This window comes from Salmo trutta, chromosome 32 (genome assembly GCF_901001165.1).
Source record: "Salmo trutta chromosome 32, fSalTru1.1, whole genome shotgun sequence".
NCBI lineage: Eukaryota > Metazoa > Chordata > Actinopteri > Salmoniformes > Salmonidae > Salmo > Salmo trutta.
Genome location: NC_042988.1, coordinates 4396042 through 4422891, shown reverse-complemented (window position 1 = coordinate 4422891; position 26850 = coordinate 4396042). Strand labels below are relative to the sequence as shown.

At 44.5% G+C, this 26850-nt stretch overlaps 1 protein-coding gene across 4 annotated transcripts in view; it reads right to left on the bottom strand.

The window, feature by feature from the left end:
* LOC115170830 (potassium voltage-gated channel subfamily C member 1) overlaps positions 1-26850 on the bottom strand; it is an 89314-nt gene that overhangs the window by 19053 nt on the left and 43411 nt on the right. For 3 of the 4 annotated variants that reach the window (XR_003871097.1, XM_029727158.1, XM_029727156.1), the window contains exon 3: positions 22950-23153. Coding sequence is in view for 3 of the 4 variants with exons in the window: in XM_029727158.1 (XP_029583018.1) it covers positions 22950-23153 (204 nt within the window). In the remaining variant the exon portion in view is untranslated. Of the gene's footprint in view, positions 1-20056; positions 20183-22949; positions 23154-26850 lie in introns of all 4 variants that reach the window. The other variant, XM_029727157.1, reaches the window with a different exon arrangement.

Genomic DNA, 26850 nt, shown 5'->3' with positions numbered 1-26850 from the left:
CGGAATGGCGGCTAGTAGTGCAGACAAAATGGAGAAAAAGTTGATGAAGCAACAGCTGGGCTGGAATGCGAACAAATATGGGTGTCAGTCCCGATGGTATGGAGCGGGAGGATGAGGGTCAAGGACTGAAATGGTCTGTAGTGGAAAGACATAGGAAGAAGAGAGATCATGATACTGAAAGCAGTGGAGCGTTGAGTAAAGAAAGCATAAAGAGCGCCAAGGTAGGAAGCAAAAGTAATAATGTGTCAGAGTGGAAAGACCACAGGGCCTCATTCACACCCTATCTGACTAACTAATGCCGTAGAGAAAGATGTAGGTCAAATTAGCTTGGTTCATTGGAAATGGTAGACTGTTAATATTGTGTGGTAGACAGGCTCAGCAAGACAAGATTCTGAAAATGGAAAACGCTTAATGGGAAGAAGATTAAAAGCCATGTCCCTGGTGATTATGCTATATTGAGGGGAGTCATCACTGTGGTCCTGATATCTATGTCCACAGATAATATTAAAGAACACGTGAAGGGAGGAAGAGTGATTGAGGCCAAAAGGTTGATCAGTTGGAAAGAGGGTCAAAGAAGTGAAGCCTATCAGTGCTGCTCAGGTTTGAGAAGGTTATGCCTGGGAAAGTACAGAGAGGATTCCTTAGTTTCAATGTCAGAGAATTTGTCCCGTCCCCGTTGCAGTGTTTTAAATGTCAAAGAATGGGATATGTAGCTGTTCAATGTAAAGGAAGGAAAAGATGTGTCAAGTGTGGAGGGGAACATGATTCCGGTGAATGTGTGAGCAATGTGAAGGTTAAGTGTTGTAATTGTGTGGGGGAGAACACAGTGTAGCAGTCGGTGGATGCCAGGTGCAGAGAGAGCCCAGAGAAGCTCAGAAATTCACAACTAGTCATGATGTATCGTATGCAGAGGCTGTAAGACAGATTGGTGGAGTTACAGTGTGGAACGATGGCGCTTCCGTGGCTGCTCCTAAGTGGACCTAATGTCTGGGCTGGTGTTTCTGCTGGTCCTGGCATGGTTTCGAGGCATGTTCAGAAGTCTTGCGCTCATGAATTTGCGGTGTCAATGGACACTTTGATAATGAATGCAGTTGACTTCATAGCTTTTATTGGTAAGGTTATCAATATGACTCTGGTTGTGGGAAGTAGAAATGCCAGGTTGAAGGTTATTGTGGAGACAGCAAAAGAGATATTGGGGGATAACAGATGTTACTGGTGAAATGGTTGTTGGCATGCTGAACAATCCTAAGGGTGGAGTGTTTCAGTATTATATAGGTAAAGTTTAATGGGGTAGGGGGGTTGGGGAGGGGTTTTGGGAGAGGGTGTGGTAGAAGTTAGTAGGAATTTATCTGGTTTTTATTTTCATGGTAGTACAGAATAGGACAGATCATGATTGATTCCAGCACAGTAGGTAACGGCATGCCCTTAAACGTTTGTTTGTGGACCGCCAAGATATCATAGAAGATGAAGGTTGAGCGCCTCATTTGTCCGGTCCCAGTTCTACATCTTTGTAAGAGCTTGTGACAATCAAGAGCTGTGCTTTCAAGAGGTTACTGTGCATTTCCCAGTAACTTAATGGCACTTTCATCAGGAAGTTCATGTTTAATTTTCCTTAACTTACTGTCAGCTTGCTGCAAGCAGTTATTGTAAAATTCACAGTAACTTACTGTGGCTGATCTCTGTCACGCTCACTGACCTGAAGGTGTGGCAGGAAGGTCAGTTTGCTATCAACCAAGAGGCGAGGTGAGGCTGGTTCCCAAGTGTGCACACCACAAAGAATGCTGAGTAGTTGTCACCTAATGTTATACGCTATTTTGGAATCAGAAAGGTTCAGGGAAGGTACAGTGAGCTACTGGCTGCCAGTAAGTTCCTGTGCACTTTACAATAACTTACTGACATCTGGCTGCCAGTTAAGGTGCCAGTACGTTACTGGCAGTTAGTTGTCAGTGAGTTACCAATTAGGTAACGCAGAATTCAAAGCAACTTCGAGCCAACTCATTTCCATTAAGTTACTGTGAAATGTAGTCATGTTACGTTTGGTAACGGAGCGCCGAGGCATGAGTCGAAATTGCTAAGCAGCTAACTTCGAAGCAGTGTGCCGATGCGTGCATCACTTTATCAGTAGTACGTCATCAGTGATGTCCGAGGCTTCGTTTGATTCCGTGCTTTTTCAAACTGTGTGTTTCAAAATGCGAGATCCCACTGATTTCGTCGAGGTTCCGGTGCTTTCTTTGATTCCAAGCTGCTTTCAAACATCGACCTCTACTGGACACTGTACTTACAGATATAGTAATGATTTTGTACAAATATTTTAATCTGACCAGTAATTTATCAGGTAGATTAGGGAACAATTCAGGGACGCAAGGGTATGTGGTCAAATCCTGTTGAAGGCAAACTATTTAGAATTTTTTTATGTGAAACCACACTTTCTACACTGTTGTTCAAATAATTTGTTTTATTTGGTATAGTATAAGCTTCTGTCTTCAGCATCCTAAATAATGTCATAGATTCAGATTATGAAAAATAGTCAACTTGAAGGTAAAAAAGGGAAGCATAATGACAGATGTGAACCTGGTATTCCAACTGACTATAGGGGTTTTGATGAAAACAGTGGAAAAAGAAATACTTTATATGATAATCATACGCTGCTATTTATTGCTGACCAGGAGATGCAACTAATGTACATTGTGAACAGATAATGAAGCTCTGAGTAATTAAGTGTTTTTCAGCACAATTTGGTGAAAGCGTCAAATCCTTCAGAGCCTCGGTTTGTCATCACTACTGAAATGCACAGTAACCTCTTTTTTATTTTATACCTTTATTTAACTAGGCAAGTCAGTTAAGAACAAATTCTTATTTACAATGACGGCCTAGGAATAGTGGGTTAACTGCCTTGTTCAGGGGCAGAAGGACAGATCTTTACCTTGTCAGCTCGGGGATTCGATCTTGCAACCTTTTAGTTACTGGTCTAACGCTCTAACCACAATGCTACCTGCCGCTACCTCTTAACAGTGCAGCTCTTTATTGTCACATGCTCTTATAAAGATTGCAGAAGTGACAGTGTTAAAAGAGGTGCTCAACCTTTGACAACATACCCACATCACCCCCTTAAACTGGTACAACACTTCAACTGACGGTTGACACAAACACATATATACATTCCCCCACCTACATTTCAAAGTGCAGTGATTGTACCTTATATTGAAAATATTGGGTAGAAAATGTACCATTATACTAGATTATCCATACATGTACCCTAAAAGGAACGGACCAGTACCATGTGAGTTCCTATGTGTATCTCTAAAGGTATCTTATGTGTACCTTTGACCTTTTTGTATTCCAGGGAACAAGACTGTACTCTAATAACTGTACCCTCATTTTGAGAGTGTGTGGATATATGTTCTTGGTAATAAAGATGTTCCTGGTGGCACTGCTTCCGCCCAAAATCTTGCAAGTTCAAATCCCCAAAGTATTTATGCACACTTTACATCAAGTGACCCTGAGCACTGTATTTTTGGTGTTGGTGTTGTCAGATAATCTAACAATTATTGACTTGGTTCTTAGCAACTTTTAGAGCAGAAATGTATTATTGCCTTTAAATCTGTGGCCGATCCCTGTCATGCCCATAGACCTGGTGGGGTTAGCAGGTCATTCGGGGCATTAACTTCTTAGGGATAGCCCCCTTTTTTTCGCCTAAATGACATACCCAAATCTAACTGCTTATAGCTCAGGCCCTGAAGCAAGGATATGCATATTCTTGGTACCATTTGAAAGGAAACACTTTGAAGTTTGTGGAAATGTGAATTGAATGTAGGAGAATATAACACAATAGATCTGGTAGAAGAAATTAAAAAGAAAAAAAACAACCGTTTTTTTTCTACCACCACCTTAGAAATGCAAGAGAAAGGTCCCAGTTCCAGCCATCACTCTGGTTGTAATTCCGATGGTGTCCACAAGATGGCAGCAGTGTATGTGCAGTGTATGTTCAGATGGGTAACTTGAAGTATGAGCGAGCTACAGGACATTTAGTGTGAAGTCACCTAGGTACATCTCGGCAAATCGTGAAAGAGACGTTTGCAATCATATTACATTTTTCTGCAAGAATATTGTCAAATCTGTATACTTGGACTTTGATTTAGCTTTCCAGTATTAGTAGCCATATTATAAGTTTCAACATTTGCAAAAAATCAGTTTTCATAACTTCATACTCTGTATATTCTTATAATTTTTGTCCAAAAGGAAAAGGCATGCTGTCGCAAAAGGTTAGCACCTACATTTTGCGACAAACATAGGGTTTCCGGATACTCCCGTAAAGCCCAGCTCATTGGCTATCTAGCTAGCTTTATTTGACAAAGATACAGTTTTCATAACTTCATACTCTGTATATTCTTATCATTTTTGTCCAAAAGGAAAAGGCATGCTGTCGCAAAAGGTTAGCACCTACATTTTGCGACAAACATAGGGTTTCCGGATACTCCCGTAAAGCCCAGCTCATTGGCTATCTAGCTAGCTTTATTTGACAAAGATACAGTCATTCAAGTGAAGACCACCTGCATCATCGGCGTGCCATGAAGACGTCGCTCTCTGACCAAATATGGTGTCCTATAGGATATACTACACACCTAACGATATAGTGAAGTCCTGTTACGTTCTAGGATCTCTGAGGAATACATACGAATGTGATTTGATTCGTTGAAACAACGTTTAGGGTAAGATTTTCACAGATTCCTTTCTTTGCAAATTGAACGAGTGGAAATACAAAATCGATCATGCATGCTATATGGACCTTTTTAGGATATGAAAAATGATTTTATCTAACAAAACGACACTTCACGTTTGCTCTGGGACCCTTTGGATGATAAATCAGAGCAAGATTTCAGAATGTAAGTACACATTTCACCTTCAGAGGTGAATTTATCAAACCTATCGCGGTGAAAAAAGTGTTTTGTTGTTAGGAGTTCTCCTCAAACAATAGCATGGCATTTTATTCGCAGTAATAGCTACTGTAAATTGGACAGTGCAGTTATATTAACAAGAATTTAAGCTTTCAGCCGATATAAGACACTTACATGTACCGACATTTGTTGTTTCTCTGTGGCCAATCTCTGTCGTGCCCACAGACCTGGTGGGATAAGCAGGTCATTCATGTCATTAATGTCATTAACAACCAACAGGTTGTGAGTTCAAACCCCCAGTTGGGTATAGTCTCAAGTAACAACATTCAGCAGCATACTGTCCTTTTACAGCAATAACAACTTAATTTCTTACCAGCAGACTCAACAGCCTTGGTTTCTCTAATGACTGCCTCGCCTGGTTCACCAACTACTTCTCAGACCGAGTTCAGTGTGTCAAATCGGAGGGCCTGTTGTCCGGACCTCTGGCAATCTCTATGGGGGTGCCACAGGGCTCAATCCTTGGGCCGACTCTTTTCTCTGTATACATCAATGATGTCGCTCTTGCTGCTGGTGATTCTCTGAGCCACCTCTACGCAGCCGACACCATTCTGTATACTTCTGGCACTTCTTTGGACACTGTGTTAACAAACCTCCAGACGAGCCTCAATGCCATACAACACTCCTTCCGTGGCCTCCAACTGCTCTTAAATGCAAGTAAAACTAAATGCATGCTCTTCAACCGATCACTGCCCGCACCCGCCTGTCTAGCATCACTACTCTGGACGGTTCTGACTTAGAATATGTGGACAACTACAACTACCTAGGTGTCTGGTTAGACTGTAAACTCTTCTTCCAGACTCACATTAAGCATCTCCAATCCAAAATGAAATCTAGAATCGTCTTCCTATATCGCAACAAAGCATCCTTCACTCATGCTGCCAAACATACCCTCGTAAAACTGACTATCCTACCGATCCTTGACTTCGGCGATGTCATTTACAAAATAGCCTCCAACACTCTACTCAGCAAACTGGATGTAGTCTATCACAGTGCCATCCGTTTTGTCACCAAAGCCCCATATACTACCCACCACTGCGACCTGTATGCTCTCGTTAGCTGGCCCTCGCTTCATATTCGTCGCCAAACTCATCAGGTCATCTATAAGTCTTTGCTAGGTAAAGCCCCGCCTTATCTCAGCTCACTGGTCACCATAGCAGCACCCACCCGTAGCACGCGCTCCAGCAGGTATATCTCACTGGTCATCTCCAAAGCCAACTCCTCCTTTGGCCGCCTTTCCTTACAGTTCTCTGCTGCCAGTGACGAATTGCAAAAATCACTGAAGCTGGAGACTCATATCTCCCTCTAACTTTAAGCATCAGCTGTCAGAGCAGCTTACCAATCATTGCACCTGTACACAGCCCATCTGTAAATAGTCCACCCAACTACCTCATCCCCATATTGTTTTTTTGTTTTTTTTGCTCCTTTGCACCCCAGTATCTCCACCTACACATTCATCTTCTGCTCATCCATCACTCCAGTGTTAATGCTAAATTTTAATTATTTTTCCACTATGGCCTATTTATTGCCTTACCTCCCTAATCTTACTACATTTGCAGACACTGTATATAGATTTTTCTATTGTGTTATTGACTGTACGTTTGTTTATCCCATGTTAACTCTGTGTTGTCTGTGTCACACTGCATTGCTTTATCTTGGCCAGGTTGCAGTTGTAAATGAAAACTTGTTCTCAACTGGCCTACCTGGTTAAATAACGGTGAAAAAAAAAAATAATTTATCTGAAAAACTTGAGTAACTTGTTGTTGTTTACCTTGCTTTTACTGCAACCAGTAGCCTGTAGTGTACCGTAAAATGACAGGAACTTTTTAACAGTGCATTTTATAGCATAAACGGAAAACATGGTGGTTCTTCACAACCACCACCCTTCCTGATATGCAGTGTTACACACATCACCCCTGACAAAGAACCCCTGAAGAAACTTTTCTTTGTGTGTGCTGCTCCAGCTGGTCTCCGAAACCACACCCTTCATTATCATATTTCCCAGCATGCTCTATTGCCGTTTTAGAATTGTTTGTTTCAATATCTATGTTTTTGCATAGAAAGTGAGTGAGTGAGTGAACGAATGGTCCAATTATTGGATATCACTATTCAGTCTGGATTCCAATAGGAATTAGAAATTCCTTTTCGAGCCAGCATAATGTGACTTGATGCTGGTTTTGCGGGTGACCAGCTTATGTTGGTCATCAGTGTCAAAAACACAGCGAAATCTGGTCGCCGGCAAAAACCCAACGAAGGAAAGGGAGATACCTAGTCAGCTGTACAACTGAATGCATTCAACTGAAATGTGTCCTCCGCATTTAACCCAACCCCTCTGAATCAGAGAGGTGCGGGGGGCTGCCATAATCGACATGCACGTCTTCGGCGCCCGGGGAACAGTGCCTTGCTCAGGGGCAGAACGACAGATTTTTACCTTGTCAGCTCGGGCTGGTCACTGGCGAAAAGACAACGAAGGCTGGTCACTGGCGAAAACACAACGAAGGCTGGTTACCGGCAAAAACACAACGAAGGCTGGTTACCGGCAAAAACACAACGAAGGCTGGTCACCGGCAAAAACACAACGAAGGCTGGTCACCAGAGAAAACACAACGAAGGCTGGTCACCAGAGAAAACACAACGAAGGCTGGTCACCAGAGAAAACACAACGAAGGCTGGTCACCAGAGAAAACACAACGAAGGCTGGTCACCAGAGAAAACACAACGAAGGCTGGTCACCAGAGAAAACACAACGAAGGCTGGTCACCAGAGAAAACACAACAAAGGCTGGTCAGGCTGGCCTATGCTGGGGGTTTTTTTCAGCAGGTAGTGCGGTTTCTTTCAATATCTGTAGTTGATTAAATGTGGGCCATAGTCGCCAACAGCATGGGGAGAGGTTGTAGACTCCCATCCCTCTCCTCACAGTAACACAAACCAACAAACAAAATGAGAGACAAAACATGGGTCATCACAAACAATACAAAATCTGAAAAGAACACAAAACAAAATAATACAACGCTGAATTACTATCACAACTACCAAGTGTTAATAATATTACTGCACTTCCATCCTCTCCAGAAAACAGATTATTTGTGCCCCTGTCTGGAATTTAGAACTTAGAACACCACACCGAGGGGCAGGTTTGGGGTTGGGGAGCACTGGGCTAATGTTGTTGCAGCCAGATTAGTTAGTAAATCAGTTTGACGCCAGGCTCTTACATTATTGCATAGCCTATAGGAGCCACTCAGTCATGGGCTGGTGCTGTGAACAGGAGGCATGCTGGGTAATACTGCCCGGGTAGCACAGCTATGCGACAGATCTGGGTCATCGTGTTCCTCACAACCTGACCACTCCTCTTTGGCCGAGTGGGTGTGATGAGAGAGAGTGTGTGTGTGTGTGTTCATTTGCATGTGTGTTAATGGTTTGTGTGCCCGTTTGAGGGTACAGTAATTTCCAGGATTCTGTATTCAAACGTACTGTTAACGTGTCAAATTAATGATGTGTAAATATATGTGCATGTGTCTACTCTCTAATTACAATATATTTACGCATTAGCATGAATTACCGTTTTCATATCTTTACATATGCATCTGACTAGCATCACTTTAGGTGTAGGGTACAGTACACACATGATTATTATTCAAAGGTATAAGTACATGGCTGTGTTGGATAACCCCCTGCGTTGGTCTTTCTCTATTCAAACACTCGTGTTTGAGACGTCGACCCTTGTAACAGCCCTCATCAATCCCAGCCCTGCAGCTCTTAGTTGATTAGGAAGAGTGAGTGTGCGCTCAGGGTTCCACTCCTCCCATCCGGTTGGCCTATCGTGTACAGTGATGACATGTTTGTTTTTTTAGGCTTTAACGAAGCCTCGCTTAGCTCAGCTCACTGAGACCAGGACAGGACCGGGATAGGGACGAAGGCCCTGCTCAGGAGAGGTTGAGGTGAGAAAGAACAACGTGGTAAACATGAGTAAACACTGGTAGCCTTTGGTAACGGCTGGTAACCGCTGGACGGATTCCAGCCATACCCAGCGTAATGATTAATTTGTGGAATTGTAATGTCATGATACAGGGCCGGGAGGTTTTCCTTGGTCAGGTCACAGGGTTGGGGAAAACTCTGGGCCCTCGTTTTATAACTCTGAACTACATTTACATTTACGTCATTTAGCAGACGCTCTTATCCAGAGCAACTTACAAATTGGTGCATTCACCTTATGGGGGGGGGGGGGGGGGGGGGGGGTAGAAGGATTACTTTATCCTATCCCAGGCATTCCTTAAAGAGGTGGGGTTTCAGGTGTCTCCGGAAGGACTAGAGCCTTGGGTTTTTCTTGGTCGGATCAGGTGGTCTGGACAAAACTCCTGGACCTATATAATGTCTTAGAACTAGGCTATGTGTAAATACAATGGATAGATAGGCGAATATGTGGTTGGTAGTGACAATTTGATCGGCCAATAGTCATTAGCCATACTGTTCATCTAACGTTACCCAGATCACCTCCTTCACAGCACCCAACACGCCATGCAACATGCACCTTACAACTAGGGGGTGACAGAGAGAAAGAGACAGAGAGAGATAGAGATAAAAGTACAAGCAAAAATGGTTCATTAAATTATCGCAAAAAAAAATGTCAAACCATAAATATCAACAAAGAGAGCAAAATAATATAATAATAATTATAATAATAATACATTTGCCAATTAACGGTACAAATATGATCTCTTTTTGACTTTATCGGGAACTCCTATTGTTTGATTAGCACTCTGGAGAACTTAACTCTGTTTCATAGCTTAATTCTTGACACAAAGGCATACTGTACTACCACACAAACACACACTCACCCACACACACACACACGCCATAAAACAAGATGAATTGAAGCTGGCCTGCGATCTATAGTTTGGCCAAGAAGTTGTGAGGTCACACAATATCCAATGCCGAAGCTTTCTTGCTGGGAAAGATGCATTGTGCTTCACTATCAAAGATGATCAATGCTATTCGATCTCAGACTATAAAAACAACTTTTAGATTTGTAAAAGCTAATGGACGTAATTGTACTCCATTCTTGCATTAAATCCTTACATAGATCAGGTTGAACACATTCACGCCACTCTACAGGACTTCACGGCAAAGCCTGGTTGTTTAATGCAGCAGAATGCAGCACTGTTCTTGCCATAGCCGTGACATACCAGCTTGTTCCCCCTGTACCCTTTTCACACTACCGAGCCAAACAGAGCCGAGCCAAACCAAGCTGTACTGAGCTGGCCTGGTTAGTGGTTACAGTTGCTGGAACTCTGCTGGAATGGACAATGTGAAAAGAAGCTTTGTGAGCCAGCGCAGTATGGTTCAGTATGGTTCGGTATGGTTCAGTATGGTTCAGGATGGTTTGGGTCGGCTTGATAGTGTGAAGATAGTATTACAGAGGAGGAGGGCAGGAAGCTAGTCGGTTGTACGTACCTCAGGTCAAACTTTAGTTATGCTACGCAGGTGCAATGACTGGGGATGTCCTGGGGATGGGATGGAACGGAACATGGAAGTTAGTCTGAGAGGGGGAGGGGGAGGGGTTGAGGGAAACAAGGGGGTACAAGGGGACAAATATTTCCCCCAGTGCAAATCCACATGCAGATAAGCTTTCCAATATCAGAGTTGTTATATACTTTGTTATGGCAGCCATTTTGTAGTACATCTAGTGTTTGGATCGCTGGTAGTGGCTGTAAATAAATATGCACGCTCAGGTAGTTGATGTCAGATACTGTATAGGCTATATACTCCAGTATTGTGCAGTTGATACCTTTGTAGCAATAGAGTTCAATAATGTGTGTGCTGTAGTATCACTGAAGTACAACTGTGGTATCACTGTAGTAGTATTACTGTGGTACAGTATCACTGTAGTACAACTGTGGTATCACTGTAGTAGTATTACTGTAGTATTACTGTGGTACAGTATCACTGTAGTATTAGTGTAGTATCACTGTAATATCACGGTGGTATCACTGTAGTATCTATCACTGTAGTATTAAATAAATGCATTTCTGTACATTGTTTTAAACTGCTAAAGTATAGTACATTTTCTTTTAATAGGTTTAAATATCTTAACTTGCACAAATGTTTCTTATTACTTTCCCACTTTTTTGTATTATATATTATATACAAAGTATTATATATTTTCATTGGCTGATTATTGTTATGTCACATTACGAAGCAACATGTAGATTTGTAATCACCCGAGGCAATATTTGAAACACATTTTTCACATTTATGGATGTATGACAGACAACACAATTGGCACAGTAACCATACATACAGTAGACAATCTGTATGTATTAGACATAGCATGACAAACTGAACCACGTTTTAACACACACAAACACCTTATCCCCAAAGAACATTGAGTTGATTCATAGGAGGCCACGCCGAGGCCTAGACAGCCAGCTCTCTGCTATGTCACATGGACACCATACATGAACACACATGCAGAACACACATTACTTACGATGGGGAGAGGGAGAGGGGGCACTATAGATGAATGAATAAACCTACTACATGTCCTCCTGATTGAAGAATCTAATCCAACTGTTCTTTTCCTAATGCATATTGAATGTACCTTGATAGTGGCCCATGATGGAGAGAAAGACAGAGATGAGAGAACGAGAGAGTGAGAGAGAGAGAGAGAGAGCGAGAGAATAGGGGTGGAAAAGAAAGAGAGAGAGAGACAAATGAGGGAGGGCAGAAAAGAGAGATTGTGGGAGAAAGAGAGAGAAAGGGGGAGGGTGGAAGAGAGCGAGAAAGAGAGAGGGGGGCAGGACAGACAGAGAGAGAGATATTCTATGAGGTGAAAAGGGTTAGTTTAGTATTATGGTAATATTGGGACATAATCTAAGAAACAGGAAACAGTTTGTTGTACTGACACTGATACAATGAACATAACCCATAGATGTATGCTACACATATATGTTCTGTATATACAGAGGATAACCAGAGTATATACAGTAGAAATGATTCCATGTTGGCGTCAATGACCGAGATAGGACAATAAATAACACACACACATACATACACACACAAGCATGCACAGACCCACACCCTCCAGGACTCTATGTCACAACCAGTAAATCCCAGTCTATTTGTTGACATAATGCGGACTCTATGTCACTGTCACATGCAGTATATCCCAGTCTATTTGTTGACATAATGCGGACTCTATGTCACCGTCACATGCAGTATATCCCAGTCTATTTGTTGACATAATGCGGACTCTATGTCACTGTCACATGCAGTATATCCCAGTCTATTTGTTAACATAATGCGGACTCTATGTCACCGTCACATGCAGTATATCCCAGTCTATTTGTTGACATATTGCGGACTCTATGTCACCGTCACATGCAGTATATCCCAGTCTATTTGTTGACATATTGCGGACTCTATGTCACCGTCACATGCAGTATATCCCAGTCTATTTGTTGATATAATATATAATTGTGCCTGCCTGATTCTGCAGACAGTATTTTCACCTGCTGATTCTAAAAGACATCCTATTGGTTTAGATCGAGGGGGTTTGGGCGCGTATTGTCTTGTACAGCATTGGATTGATTTTTTTATATTAGCTGTTGTTCAATGGTCAAAATTATCAATATAAGTGCAATATTATCTTTGTCTTTAATCTGCAGTTTTACCATCACTGCATCACATACCCAGGTATATAGACCTACAGGGATCCAGAGGCAAACCTCAGGCAAAGTGTTCTGGTCTGCCGCCAATAATCAAAGTCCATTCTAAAAGGCCATTGATTATCAAGACAGCCTGGTTTGAATAACAAAATGGGTGCCATGAGATTGCTAATTAAAATGTGTGTGTGTGGGGGGCAGAAAGAAGGGGGAAAGGGAGGGGAAGAGAGAAGGGGGGAACAAAGTGTCAAAGAGAGAAAGAGAGAGAGGGAAAGTGAGAAGCAGAGAGAGAGAGAGGGGAAGAGAGAGAGAGAGAGAGAGAGAGAGAGAGAGAGAGAACACCATTGTGGAACGGCATCTCCTTCCGTCCATCAATGATTCCGAGTGCAGCATAGAGAGAGCAGCAGCCTAATGGCGGTGGTGCTTTGTGTCTACGGGGGAAAATCAATTGTAGAAGAGATCAACTGGAACAGCGCACATGAGAGAGATTAATTGTACGGACCCCAGATTCTAAACGAACCCACTCCAGTCACATATGGCACCCTATTCCCTATATAGTGCACTACTTTTGACCAGTGCACATAGAGGGTAGTTATCTTCATAGGGAATAGGGTGCCATTTGGGAAGCAACCCTGGACTACTCCAGTGTTTTAAAAGCAGAGCCTGACAGGCTGTAAGTGCCACTCAAGCTGCTCTCAGTGTAAGAGCCCCAGAGGAACACTTTGGTCCTAGATCAGCTCTTACAGGACAAAGGCACTCTGCTCCACTAGGAGTCCTTAGGGAGGGGATTCACCCTGGTCCTGGATCAGTCTGTCTAGGGTTAATAGGGATAGAGGCCACTTCTGGATTTGATGAGGTCTTTCGACAAATAATACATTAGAATTAATAGTACATGAAAATAAAAAGCAAAATACTAAAATGATAAACAAAGACTGTAGAATAAAAAATTATAATAATACAACGTGAACTCAGTGCATCGTGGGAGCATGGTTTGATGGCTACATGTAGTATTATCTGATTGGATTACTTACAACACATAGTACAACACATTTACACATTATTAAAGTGAAAGAATTATGCAATCATTCATTTTAATAATCTAACCCAGAATGCTTTGCACAAAAGTCCCAGAATGCTCTCTTCCACTGTTTCCTTGGCAACAGTGGGAAATAAGGAGAAAAGCGAGAGCGAGAGAGAGAGAGAGGAAAAGAAGAGGAGCGGTAAAGATATAGAAGGAAAGGTGAAAAAATATATATATTCCACAGTACATTACAGACAAGAAAATAATAACCACCAATAAACAAATTATACACACATCACGTGTACATAAAACACAACACAATATCGACACACACCCTCAAACACACCAATTACACTATTACACTATACAATATTTATCAGAGGAAAGTATTACAGAGAGAGGGAGAGAAAGGCTGCTTCCCAATATGTCCTTTCTCCTGAAGTGTACGCTTGTGCTTTCCCCCAGCGCATTTGAAAAGCATTGGACTTGTGTAACCATTGGATTTGCTCTGGACAGAGTTTCCACCATATGTTTTAGGCATACCAATCTTTTTCTTTTAAATCCATGAGGGTCGTGAACAAGTGCACACTTCGGGAGTAAGGACAGATATTGGGACGCAGGGAACAGACGTAAGGAGCCCAACCCTCCAAGCTTTAACCTTTCCTGACCTCTGCACTTTAGCATTTGTCAACAGAGGTCAAAGCTGCACGCGTCATAAAATAAACCACATTAAAATAAAGCCATAAACCAGCAGAACCACTCTGGGCACAAAAACAATGGAGAAGCGCCAGAAGGAGGAGGAAGAAGGGGAAGAAGGGGAGGTTTAAAGCACAATATCCCACTTTAAAAGCGGAAGGCCGGCAGCCATTTTGGGGCGCCTTTGGAGGATGGCTTTTTTCGCTTTTAGAGTGTGGAGGAAGCTTCTATTATTATTATTATTATTATTATTACAGGGCTGTGGCTCAACACACTCTGTCATCACTAACACCAGTCAGCTAGTCACCACAGACCGTACGGCTACTACCGTCACTTACCTGGCGCTGTCTGGCGGTTGGTCCGTCAGTCGGTCTGTCTGTCCGTCCGTCCGCCAGTCTCTGTCTGTCTGTCCGTCAGTCTGTAAGTCTGTCTGCTTGTAAATCAGTCTGTAAGTCTGTCTGCTTGTAAATCAGTCTGTAAGACTGTCTGCTTGTAAATCAGTCTGCCAGTCTGTCTGCCAGTCTGTCTGTCTGCCAGTCTGTCTTCTGTCTGCCAGTCTGTCTGTCTGTCTGCCAGTCTGTCTGTCTGTCTGCCAGTCTGTCTGTCTGTCTGTCTGTCTGTCTGCCAGTCTGTCTGTCTGCCAGTCTGTCTGTCTGCCAGTCTGTCTGTCTGTCTGCCAGTCTGTCTGTCTGCCAGTCTGTCTGTCTGTCTGCCAGTCTGTCTGTCTGTCTGCCAGTCTGTCTGTCTGTCTGCCAGTCTGTCTTCTGTCTGCCAGTCTGTCTGTCTGCCAGTCTGTCTGTCTGCCAGTCTGTCTGTCTGCCAGTCTGTCTTCTGTCTGTCAGTCTGTCTGTCTGCCAGTCTGTCTGTCTGCTTGTAAATCTGTCTGTCTGTCTGTCTGCCAGTCTGTCTGTCTGTCTGCCAGTCTGTCTGCAGTCTGTCTGTCTGTCTGCCAGTCTGTCTGTCTGTCTGCCAGTCTGTCTGCCAGTCTGTCTGCCAGTCTGTCTGCCAGTCTGTCTGCCAGTCTGTCTGCCTGTCTGTCTGCCAGTCTGTCTGTCTGTCTGCCAGTCTGTCTGTCTGTCTGCCAGTCTGTCTGTCTGTCTGCCAGTCTGTCTGTCTGCCAGTCTGTCTTCTGTCTGTCAGTCTGTCTTCTGTCTGTCAGTCTGTCTGTCTGCCAGTCTGTCTGTCTGCTTGTAAATCTGTCTAAGTCTGTCTGCTTGTAAATCTGTCTGTCTGTCTGCCAGTCTGTCTGTCTGTCTGCCAGTCTGTCTGTCTGTCTGCCAGTCTGTCTGTCTGTCTGCCAGTCTGTCAGTCTGTCTGTCTGTCTGCCAGTCTGTCAGTCTGTCTGTCTGTCTGCCAGTCTGTCTGTCTGTCTGTCTGTCTGCCAGTCTGTCTGCCAGTCTGTCTGTCTGTCTGTCTGCCAGTCTGTCTGTCTGTCTGTCTGCCAGTCTGTCTGTCTGTCTGTCTGCCAGTCTGTCTGTCTGTCTGCCAGTCTGTCTGTCTGCCAGTCTGTCTGCCAGTCTGTCTGTCTGTCTGCCAGTCTGTCTGTCTGCCAGTCTGTCTGTCTGCCAGTCTGTCTGTCTGTCTGTCTGTGTCAGTCTGTCTGTCTGTCTGCCAGTCTGTCTGTCAGTCTGTCTGTCTGTCTGTCTGCCAGTCTGTCTGTCTGTCTGCCAGTCTGTCTGTCTGCCAGTCTGTCTGTCTGCCAGTCTGTCTGTCTGCCAGTCTGTCTGTCTGCCAGTCTGTCTGTCTGCGTGTAACACTACGTGTGTGGAGGGGTGCCCAGTGCCGGTAAGCCTTTCAGTCCCAAAGTGTGTACAGTATCTAGACTAGACCTCTACGTTTTGATCTAGCCTGGCCTTAGTGCTCTCCCACTAAAGGACTGAAGCACACCTTAAAAGCACTAGACTCGTGAACAGTGTTTCAGCACAGCCAAATGCATCCCCCACTCCAGCCACTGGCATTCATACATCTACTGCTGTATAGACTACGATAGCTTGACATCTTGAGTCAATGCCACTCGTATAGGGACATTTGTGGTGGTTGGGGATTAGGGAGCAGGCATAGATATGATCCAGAGTCAGTCTTGGTTTAGGGTTGTAAAGGAGAATGGAGAGGACTTAGGTCCAACGGACTGACACTGGACCAGCAAATAGGGCCTGGGCTCCCCCCTGGTACTGTGATGAAACAATGTTCTGGTCACCTCAGAGTGGAGGTCAGTTCCGGAAAAGAGAGAGAAGTAACCAGCTTTCACTTCAAGAAATGAACCAGTACACACCAGTGGCCTTTACTCTGCTACCAGTTTATATAGACACAAACATGTTCACACTGATTTGGTCCAATCATCTGTGTTTAAGTGCGTCACAGTTTTTTCTTCTCTCAGAATTCTCCAATTGTGTATGGATTATACAGTACCTTGGATTTGTGTATTGTTTGTGTGACTGTTTGTACACTGCTAAACAGGACAGTTGTACAGGTGTCTCTGAGTAAGGAGAGTGGAGACCGTACCAGAGGAAAGAGCCACAGGAGCGAGAGGAGGACACGGCAACACAAAACAAAAACGACAACAAAAACAACGGGAGCACAAAGGAAAACACAGGACACAACAACCGACAGACGGACGGAAAGAGACTGGGGAGAGGACAGCGACAGACAGACAAGTGTAACACAGAGCAACAAGAGCCGACATACAAACGCATGACACGACACAACCTGAGGAGGGAGACAACAACAACAGACACGTCAGAAGACATGGCCCCCCTCACAACCCCACCCCCACCCCTCTCCATGGTGGTCCTAACACACACACACACACAGCAGAGAACAGACGGCTAGCATCGCAGCCGACACAAACACACAGATATACACCGCAAACGCACACACCTTCGCACGCACACAGTGCTAGCCGACGGACAGAGGGACATCCACAGCCAAACACGCGTACCGTAGCTCATTCACACACACACACACACACACACACACACACCCAATCAGAATCTTGTGTTATGTTGGTAACGTTGCGTAGTGGCTTAATTGGTCATATGGGTCATGAAGGGTTCAGTTTACGGTGTGTAACAGGGCTCTAAGACGGGGGGGGGGGGGGGTCGAGGAGTAGGCTACAAGTACATGTGGTGGGAAATCCTGTGTGTTGTGTGTGTGGAGGAGTAGAGTTCTGAGAGGGTGAATTTGAGTGGAGGACGAGGTCTCAGGGAGGGAGGGAGGGAGGGAGGGAGGGAGAGGATGAGGTGGCCATCATATCGCTCACATCACATTACATAACGCCATTTAGCCTCCCATCGCACAATTAAGCCCAGCTCCCCCTCTCTTTCTTCCTCTCTCTCTCTCATCCTCTCTTTCTCCCTCCCTTTCTCCCTCTATTGGATCCAATGAGTCATGTAGGTCTAATCGACCCCATTCGCTCAGGGCACATTATCTCACCCCTCAGTGGAAAACGGTTGTGGCGTTTTGGTGGCGAGAGAGCAAAGAGAAGGTCGAGTAAGAGAGAGAGGGAATAGAGAGAGGGGGGAGAGAGAGAGAGAGAGAGAGAGACAGAGGACTACACTGGTCTGCAGGGACTGAGAGGGGGTTTGGGGTCATCCAGAGGGCAGAAAGGGAGGTTAAAGGTTGTGCGTCTGTCTGTCTGTCTGTCTGTGTGTGTCTGTGTCTGTGTGTCTGTAATGTAAGGTTACGTGCAGAAGTTGAACTGAATGAAATTGACCAAAGGTTAAGCCATAGTTGTGGCGAACTGTGTTAAATGTGGGGGGATGTAAACACATACATTTCCAAACATACATTAATGTCCAGTGCCCTCCTGAATTACTGTCACCCTCGGTAAATCCGAAGAGAAAAAGACAGCGAAAAAATGTCATTGTTGTTTATCAGCTTGATCTTGAACTCAAAATATCATATGACTCTGACCTTTAATTTAGTTAGAATTGTAAAAAAAATACATAATAATTGGTACCCAAAGAAATTCTTATGAACAAAATATATTTCAATTAATATTTGACTTTTTTTTAACTTCATCTGACTATTTGGGAAGTCTTAAGTGGTCCATCCATGACTTCCTATTTCACTGGGGCATAAATATGAGGTGACACACTGGCTAAACTCCCTTAGTCATCCATCAACATGGGAAAGGCCAGAGAACACACAAATGAAATGAGATAAAAGGTCGTCGACCTTCACAAACCAGGCAATGGCTATAAAAAAGATACGAGCCTGAAAATACCCATCTCCACTATCAGGGCAATCATTAAGAAATGTAAAACGACTGAAGCTGTGATAATCCTGCCTTGAAGAGGACGCAAGTTGATTTTCCCCCGTCACACACAGTGAGAAGGATGGTTCGAAAGAGGCAAAAGAAAATCTCCAAGGATCACAGTTGGAGAATTGCCAAAGTTGGTTACATCTTGGGGTCACCAACTCTCCAAAACTACAATTAAACACCCCCTCCATGCCAACAAGTTATTTGGAAGGGTTGCCACCTCTGCTGTCACCAAACCCCAAGCGTAAGTGCCTGGAGTTTGCTAAATGTGATTGGAACTTTGATTGGAACCAGGTTCTATGGTCTGATGAGACTAAAATAGAGCTTTTTGGCAACAAACACCAGAGGTGGGTTTGGCGTAAAAAGAGCCATGGTCATGCAGAAAATAACCTAATCCCCATTGTGAAGTATGATGGTGGATCTGTGATGTTGTGGGGCTGTTTAACTTCCAAAGGCCCTGGGAACCTTGTTAGGATACATGGCATCATGGACTCCATCAAGCACCAGGAGATTTTAGGCCAAAATCTGTCTGCCTCTACCAGGAGGATAAAACTGGGTCATCCAGCAGGACAATGATCCCAAGCATACCTCTGAATCCATACTAAAATGGTTAATTGACCATAGAATCAAGCTTTTGCCATGGCCATCCCAGTCCCCTGGCCTAAACCCCATTGAAAACCTGTGGGGTGAGCTGAAGAGGAGAGTCCACAAGCGAGGACCAAGGACTCTGAAGGATCGGGAGAGTTTCTGTATGGAGGAATGGTCTGAAATCCCTTCCTGTGTGTTCTACCACCTCATCAAACATCATAGAAGACGACTCGGAGCTGTTATCTTGGCAAAGGGAGGGTGCACAAAGCACTAAATGCAGTTTTTTTATTCAAAAACATGCATTTCTTGATGACAAATGTTTTTCTATTAATGATTTTAACTCAATTAAAGGTCAGATTCATATGATATTTTGAGTGTAAGATCAAACTGATAAACGACAATTACATATTTTCACTGACTTTTTTTGTTCAAACAGTGTTGACCTAGGGTGTCAATAATTCAGGAGGGCACTGTATGCACACACACACAAACACATGCACACATACACGAACACACACACGAACACACACATACGCACGCACACACACACACGCACGCGCACACACGAACACACATACATTTACCCTCCCAACCTACACTTAGGACCATATTCCACCATGAAAATGTTGAACCAAATTTTAAAGCTTTACTGTAACAAGCAATTAACTGTCATGCATTCTTAAACATACAACCTTTCAAGAGTGTGTGTGTGTGGGGGGGGGGGTACCATGTTACTTCATGTGTGTGTGTGCTTTGATGTGGTTTGTGTGCGTTTGTGTGTGCATGTGCGCGTGTGTGTGGATGCACGCTTGCCATGTCACTGTGGGTTTGCTCATTGTGCTTTCAACCAAACTTCTGTATGTGTCTTTTGTGTTACCTCTGTATCGCTATGGTTTGATCCAGGAGGAGGCGGAGTTTGCATTGAGGTCCTGCTGTAGCAGAGGCCCCTCCGGCTTGAACCACTCCTCTCCTGGGGGGGATGCCAGGCTGGCCGCTGCAGCGTCTGGTGTTTGTTGTGAGGGGTTGTGTTGGAGTGGGGTTTGTAGAGTAGTGTATTTGGGATCGGGGACGCCAGGGGCAGGCCGGGCAGGGGGGGGGGGTTTGTTTTAGGTTGAGGTGACGGTTCAAAATGGCGGGTGGAAGGGGTTGGATTGTTGGAGGTAGAACCATGGGGATGTCAGGTGAAAGAGGAAGCAGGTGAGTGGTACAAGGTAAATGAAAAAGAGCATGCATGTCCATTGAGAAAGCATGGAGAAATGGAGGGGAGGAGGAGAGGAGGGGAGAGGAGGATGAATGGATGGGTGGAGCGATAGCAAGCCGACAGGGTGTGGAGAGGAGAGAGACAAAGAGGAAGAAAGCATGACCAATAAATGAGAGCCAGAATGAGAGCCACAATATAGATATATCCATAGAAAGATAGATACACAACATGACCAAAAGTATGTGGACAACTGCTCCTCGTCCTTATGGGCATTAATATGGAGTTCGTCCCCCCCTTTGCTGCTATAACAGCCTCCACTCTTCTGCGAAGGCTTTCCACTAGATGTTGGAACATTGCTGCGGGGACTTGCTTCCATTCAGCCACAAGAGCATTAGTGAGGTCGAGCACTGATGCTGGGCGATTAGGCCTGGGTCGCAGCCGGCGTTCCAATTCATCCCAAAGGTGTTCGATGGGGTTGAGGTTAGGGCTCTCTGCAGGCCAGTCAAGTTCTTCCACACCGATCTCGACAAACCATTTCTGAATGGACCTCGCTTTGTGCATTGTCATGCTGAAACAGGAAAGGGCCTTTCCCAAACTGTTGACACAAAGTTGGAAGCACAGAATCATCTAGAATGTCATAGTATGCTGTAGCGTTAAGATTTCCCTTTACTTGAACGAAGGGGCCTAGCCCAAACCATGAAAAACAGCCCCAGACCATTATTCCTCCTCCACCAGACTTTACAGTTGGCACTAAGCATTCGGGCAGGTAGCGTTCTCTGTCAGATGGTGAAGCGTGATTCATCACTCAAGAGAACGCGTTTCCACTGCTCCAGAGTCCAATGATGCCTAGGTTTACACCACTCCAGCCGACGCTCGGCATTGGCATGGTGATCTTAGGTTTGTGTGCGGCTGCTCGGCCATGAAAAACGCATTTCATGAAGCTCCAGATGAACAGTTATTGTGCTGATGTTGCTTCCAGAGGCAGTTTGGAACGCCGTAGTGAGCGTTGCAACTGAGGACAGATGATTTTTACGCGCTATGCTCTTCAGCACTCTGCGGTCCCGTTCTGTGAGCTTGTGTGGCCTGCCACTTGCTCCTTGACGTTTCCACTTCACAATAACAGCACTTACAGTTGACCGGGGCAGCTCTAGCAGGGCAGAAATTTGACGAACTGACTTGTTGGAAAGGTGGCATCCTATGACGGTTCCACGTTGAAAGTCACTGAGCTCTTCAGTAAGGCCATTCTACTGCCAATGTTTGTCTATGGAGATTGCATGACTGTGTGCTCGATTGTATACACCTGTCAGCAATGCGTGTGGCTTAAATAGCCAAATCCACTCATTTGAAGGGGTGTCCACATACTTTTGTATAGATAGATAGATGATAGATAGATAGATGATAGATAGATAGATGATAGATAGATAGATGATAGATAGACAGATAGACAGATAGAATGACTACAGGCAGTAGAAGACAGATTGACAGCCAGATGCAGTGTGATAGCTATTCAGTCAGCGATCGTACTGTACAGATCTTGTTTCAGAACAGGCTGTGAAAATGTGCATTAAAGCGGAAGAAAGAAAAACCAGAGCCTAAACCGGTGGGTTGAAATAGAGTACGTGTAAGTGGCTGTATGTCGAAAAACAATATGATTAATAATCGAATAATAATATATGCCATTTAGCAGATGTTTTTATCCAAAGTGACATACCGTCATGTGTGCATTCATTTTACGTATGGGCGGTGGGACACGCTATACTGGCGTTGCAAGCGCCGAGCTCAACCAACTGAGCTCCAATGGACCGCTATTGATATGTACTGATATTGTATTGATATGTACCAAACTCTGGCAATAATACCTATATGTTATTTTACAACTCCAGCGTCCAAAACGGGAATGGAAAGCACCGCCGCATATTTAGATGTACAGTACTAGACGTGGGGTGCCAGTGTAATTGAATACAGCATGTGGGAACTGGGCCAACAAAATATCAATCCATTGATATTTGACCTATGCCATAATGTGGCATAGCCCAGTTCATATAGGAAGGTCTGGAGAGTGAAACAGCTCAAAACAGCCTGTGGATATTGTGGGTGGGGTCTGTGACTGTCAGTCAAAATGATTGGTTATGAGGAATATGAGGAGGGGGGGGGTTAGGAGAGAGGAGAGGAGGTAGGGAACTACCTGGTGTTTCCGTAGTGTGTGTGTGTGTATATATGCATGTATGTGTGAATTGGAAGTCAAATTCTTCCAAGAGCTACACTTGATTACGTTTGCCTGGTACGATGAACCCAATAGAATAGTTCCAAAAGCAAACCCAAAGCTGAATCAAACGCACCTCAAATACTGTTGAGTTTAATGAAAGTATTTGACCTAAGGTACTTGAACCAGCTCTGAAGTGTATAGTTCTGTGTGTGTGTGTGTGTGTGTGTTTGTGGGAGTGTCATGAGCACACAGTGAGTGTTGAGCTGCTGAGTGTCGAGCTACTGAACCCTTGGGTATGGCGGAGCGCTGCCCCCGACTCTGACCCCGGCTCTGACCCCGGCCCTGACCCTGACCCGGGCGTACCTTTCCTCACGTTGCCGTCTGTAGCACGGAACTCTCCGGTACTGAGGAGGAAGCAGGCGCGGTCATGGGGATAGCGCTCACGGCTCCCGCCGGTGCCCAGACCCCCAGCAGCAGGACTCCTCTCCTCCCCAAGCACCATGTCTATGGTGGGGCAGTCCTCGTTAGCCAGGGCTGCGTTGGCTGCGTCACCATTCTGCTTGGAATCTGGAGGGGAGAGGGGTAGGGGGAAGACAAGTAGGCATGTAAGAAGAGGTAAGGAGAGTCGACAGAGAAGGGTGAGGAGGTGGGAGAGCGGGAGTAATAAGTAGGGAGGAAGAAAGAAAAGGTGGATAGGTGGGGTGTAAGGAATGGAGGAAGGAGAAGGGTGGGAGAAAGAAAAAAGGAGAGGTAAAAGGATGGAGAGGAGGAATAGAAATATGTGGAGGGCAAGAGAGAGATGACGTGAAGAGGAGGTCGAAAGAGGAGAAGTGGAGGAGAAAGAATGTGTAAGAAGAGGGGGATAAATGGAGAGGCGAGAAGGCAGAGAAAGAAACAAGTAGCAGGAAAGGGGGGGGACGGAGAAAGGTATGACAATTAGGTTTAAGGTGAGATAATAAGAACAAGGAAGTAGAGGACACGAATGAAGAAGGGAAAAATAGAGGAGGGTGACGTGTGAGAACGAGGAAGACAAAGGGTGAAATGAATAGAAGAGAGGATGAGATGGTTAAAAGCGAGAGTGCGGGTGTACGCGGTGAAGACGGCGAGGCGAGAAGAAGGAAAGGAGGCAAAGAGGGGGGAGAAAAGAACATTAGTGTCCTGTGTTGTGACCGAAACACTGCAGTGGAGGAGAGGAGGCAAGAGCCCAGCCTCACCAGCTCCACACACACACTGAGCTGAGCATCATTACATCAACACACACATTGCAAAAGAGAGAGGGCGGGACAGCGAGAGAAAGAGAGGAGGAGGGAGGAAGAGCAAGAGAAAGAGAGGGGGAACTGAGAGATACTATAGAGTGTAGATATGCACATACATGCGTACTCGTACACACACACAGTAAACACACACACACTCACGGTGAGATGCTGCGGGGTAACTTGTGCTTATAGCTTCCGACACAGCTGTCAAATCTAATTTGACGTGAGCTACTGCTCAACAATTTACAGAAATAACCCAGAGGGCCAAACCTCACAATGACACACAGAGAGACAGCGGGGGGGGGGGGGGGGGGGGGGGGGGGGGGGGATTGTAGGGGGCAGAGAGACTGAGAGAAAGAAACAGAGATTGCAGAGAGTAAAGAGAGCAGGAGAGAGAGGGAGTGTGAGAGAAAGAGAGAGAGACATTCAGTAAATAGCATATTACAGAGAGAAGGAAAGTGGTGAGAGAGGGAGCGTGTACAGTGTATGTCATTGAGCGTGTGTGTGAGCGTGCGTGCGTGCAGATGTCTGTGAGCATGTGTGTGTGTGTTCAAACAGGCGTATAACACGATGCTGTAGCAACACCTGGTAGTGGAGCCAGGGGGCGTCGGAACATTAAGAGGTCAAATATTCATTAAAGTAAGAGGCTTCACGAAGATCACTCACTGTACCGACTACTAAACTGAAGTACGAAGATCACTATACAGTCTCTGTCCCTCCTTACCTCTTCTTACCTCCCTCGCTCTTTGCCCCTCTTCACCACTTTCTCTCCCCCTGACTGCCGCTTCTTCCCTTCCTCCCTCTCGTGTCCAAATAGCTACACGTTTGAACACTGTGTTATTCTGGATGAATCTGTAAATATCTGTTTTATATTACCTGTTTATACCTGCATTATTTATCAAAAGGATACAGCCATGCACCAGTTGACAGCATTTCAGAAAAAAGAAAAGGCCATCTTTAATCTTCCTTGATGCTGTTGTTTTTGGTGGCAGGTTTAGTACTTCTGACTCAAAACAATACTAAAGCAACATGTCAGGCAATATTGTTCATTGTAAATATGGTTTTGGCACTGACCTTGGAACTGACCCTGTATAGAGCTTACTTACTTTCTCGTGTTCTCATTTCTATTCGCTCATTTTCAGCTGTTGTTGAACACACGTGGGTGTGAAAAGATGATTCTCTCTCTCAGTATGCAGAGAATTCTACTAGAAAACAAGCCTGAATCACTGTGACATCAGGCATTTCATGTATAATGGGTTTTTTGAAATATCACAGTATAAAAAAACTTAACTTTATCACATAATCAAAAAGGCCTACTATTTAGGACGGCCATAGACTTCGGGCCGGTTTCCCAGACACATATTAAGTTTAGTCCTAGACTATTTATTTGTTTTTATTTAACCTTTATTTAAGACCTGGCAAGAAGGCAAAACAGGGAAATAGCAGCGTGTACATAGAATATTACAGAAAAATACTAAATACACACAAAAGACAAAGTGCCACAAGTTAAAGACACAATTGAAGATTAGAAACATCTACAGCTATCACAAACAGTGTTGTCTATCAGAGTGTTAAAAACAGGCAAGGACACTAACTCCCCTAACTCTAAAATCTTCTGAAGCATGTTCCAGGATGAAGGGGCATTATGGGAAAAAGATTGTTTCCCCCATCTCATCTCAGTTCTAGCCTTAGGAACAGACAAGGACAGCAGCGACAGTGAACAAAGACTGTACTGAGTGACTGATCTGATAGGTTAGGAACAGAGATACAAAGGGAGTTGTCCCATCAATGCTTTGTACACAAAAGTGTATCAGTGCTTCAGCCTCCTAGGGGAGAGAGCGTTCCATTGCACCACAGCATACAGATCACAATGAGTGATCCAGCATTTGCAGTAAACCTTAAAGCACCATGATACACCGTGTCCAGAGTTTAAGGTACTTGTTGAGGTCTGCATATAGACAACGTCACCATAATCCAGCACTGATTTGAACAAGACCCTTTCTAAATAACGGCAGTGGTTAGAGAGTTGGGCCGGTAACCGAAAGGTTGCTGGGTCGAATCCCCGAGCTGACAAGGTAAAGATCTGTCATTCTGAACAAGGCAGTTAACTCACTAAATTGTTTAACTTCGGTCAAACGTTTCGGGTAGTCTTCCACAAGCTTCCCACAATAAGTTAGGTGAATTTTGGCCCATTCCTCCTGACAGAGCTGGTGTAACTGAGTCAGGTTTGTAGGCCTCCTTGCTCGCACAAGCTTTTTCAATCCTGCCCACAAATTTTCTATAGGTTTGAGGTCAGGGCTTTGTGATGGCCACTCCAATACCTTGACTTTGTTGTCCTTAAGCCATTTGCCACAACTTTGGAAGTATGCTTGGGGTCATGTCCATTTGGAAGACCCATTTGCGACCAAGCTTTAACTTCCTGACTGATGTCTTGAGATGTATATCCACATATCCACATCATTTTCCTTCCTCATGAAGCCATCTATTTTGTGAAGTGCATCAATCCCTCCTGCAGCAAAGCACCCCCACAACATGATGCTGCCACCCCCGTGCTTCACGGTTGGGATGGTATTCTTCGGCTTGCAAGCCTCCCCCTTTTTCTTCCAAACATAACGATGGTCATTACGGCCAAATAGCTCTATTTTTGTTTCATCAGACCAGAGGACATTTCTCCAAAAAGTACAATCTTTGTCCCCATGTGCAGTTGCAAACCGTAGTCTGGCTTTTTTATGGAGCTTTTGGAGCAGTGGCTTCTCCTTGCTGAGCGGCCTTTCAGGTTATGTCGATATAGGACTCGTTTTACTGTGGATATAGATACTTTTGTACCTGTTTTCTCCAGCATCTTCACAAGGTCCTTTGCTGTTGTTCTGGGATTGATTTGCACTTTTCACACCAAAGTACATTCATCTCTAGGAGACAGAATGCATCTCCTTCCTGAGCGGTATGATGGCTGCGTGGTCCCATGGTGTTTATACTTGCGTACTATTATTTGTACAGATGAACGTGGT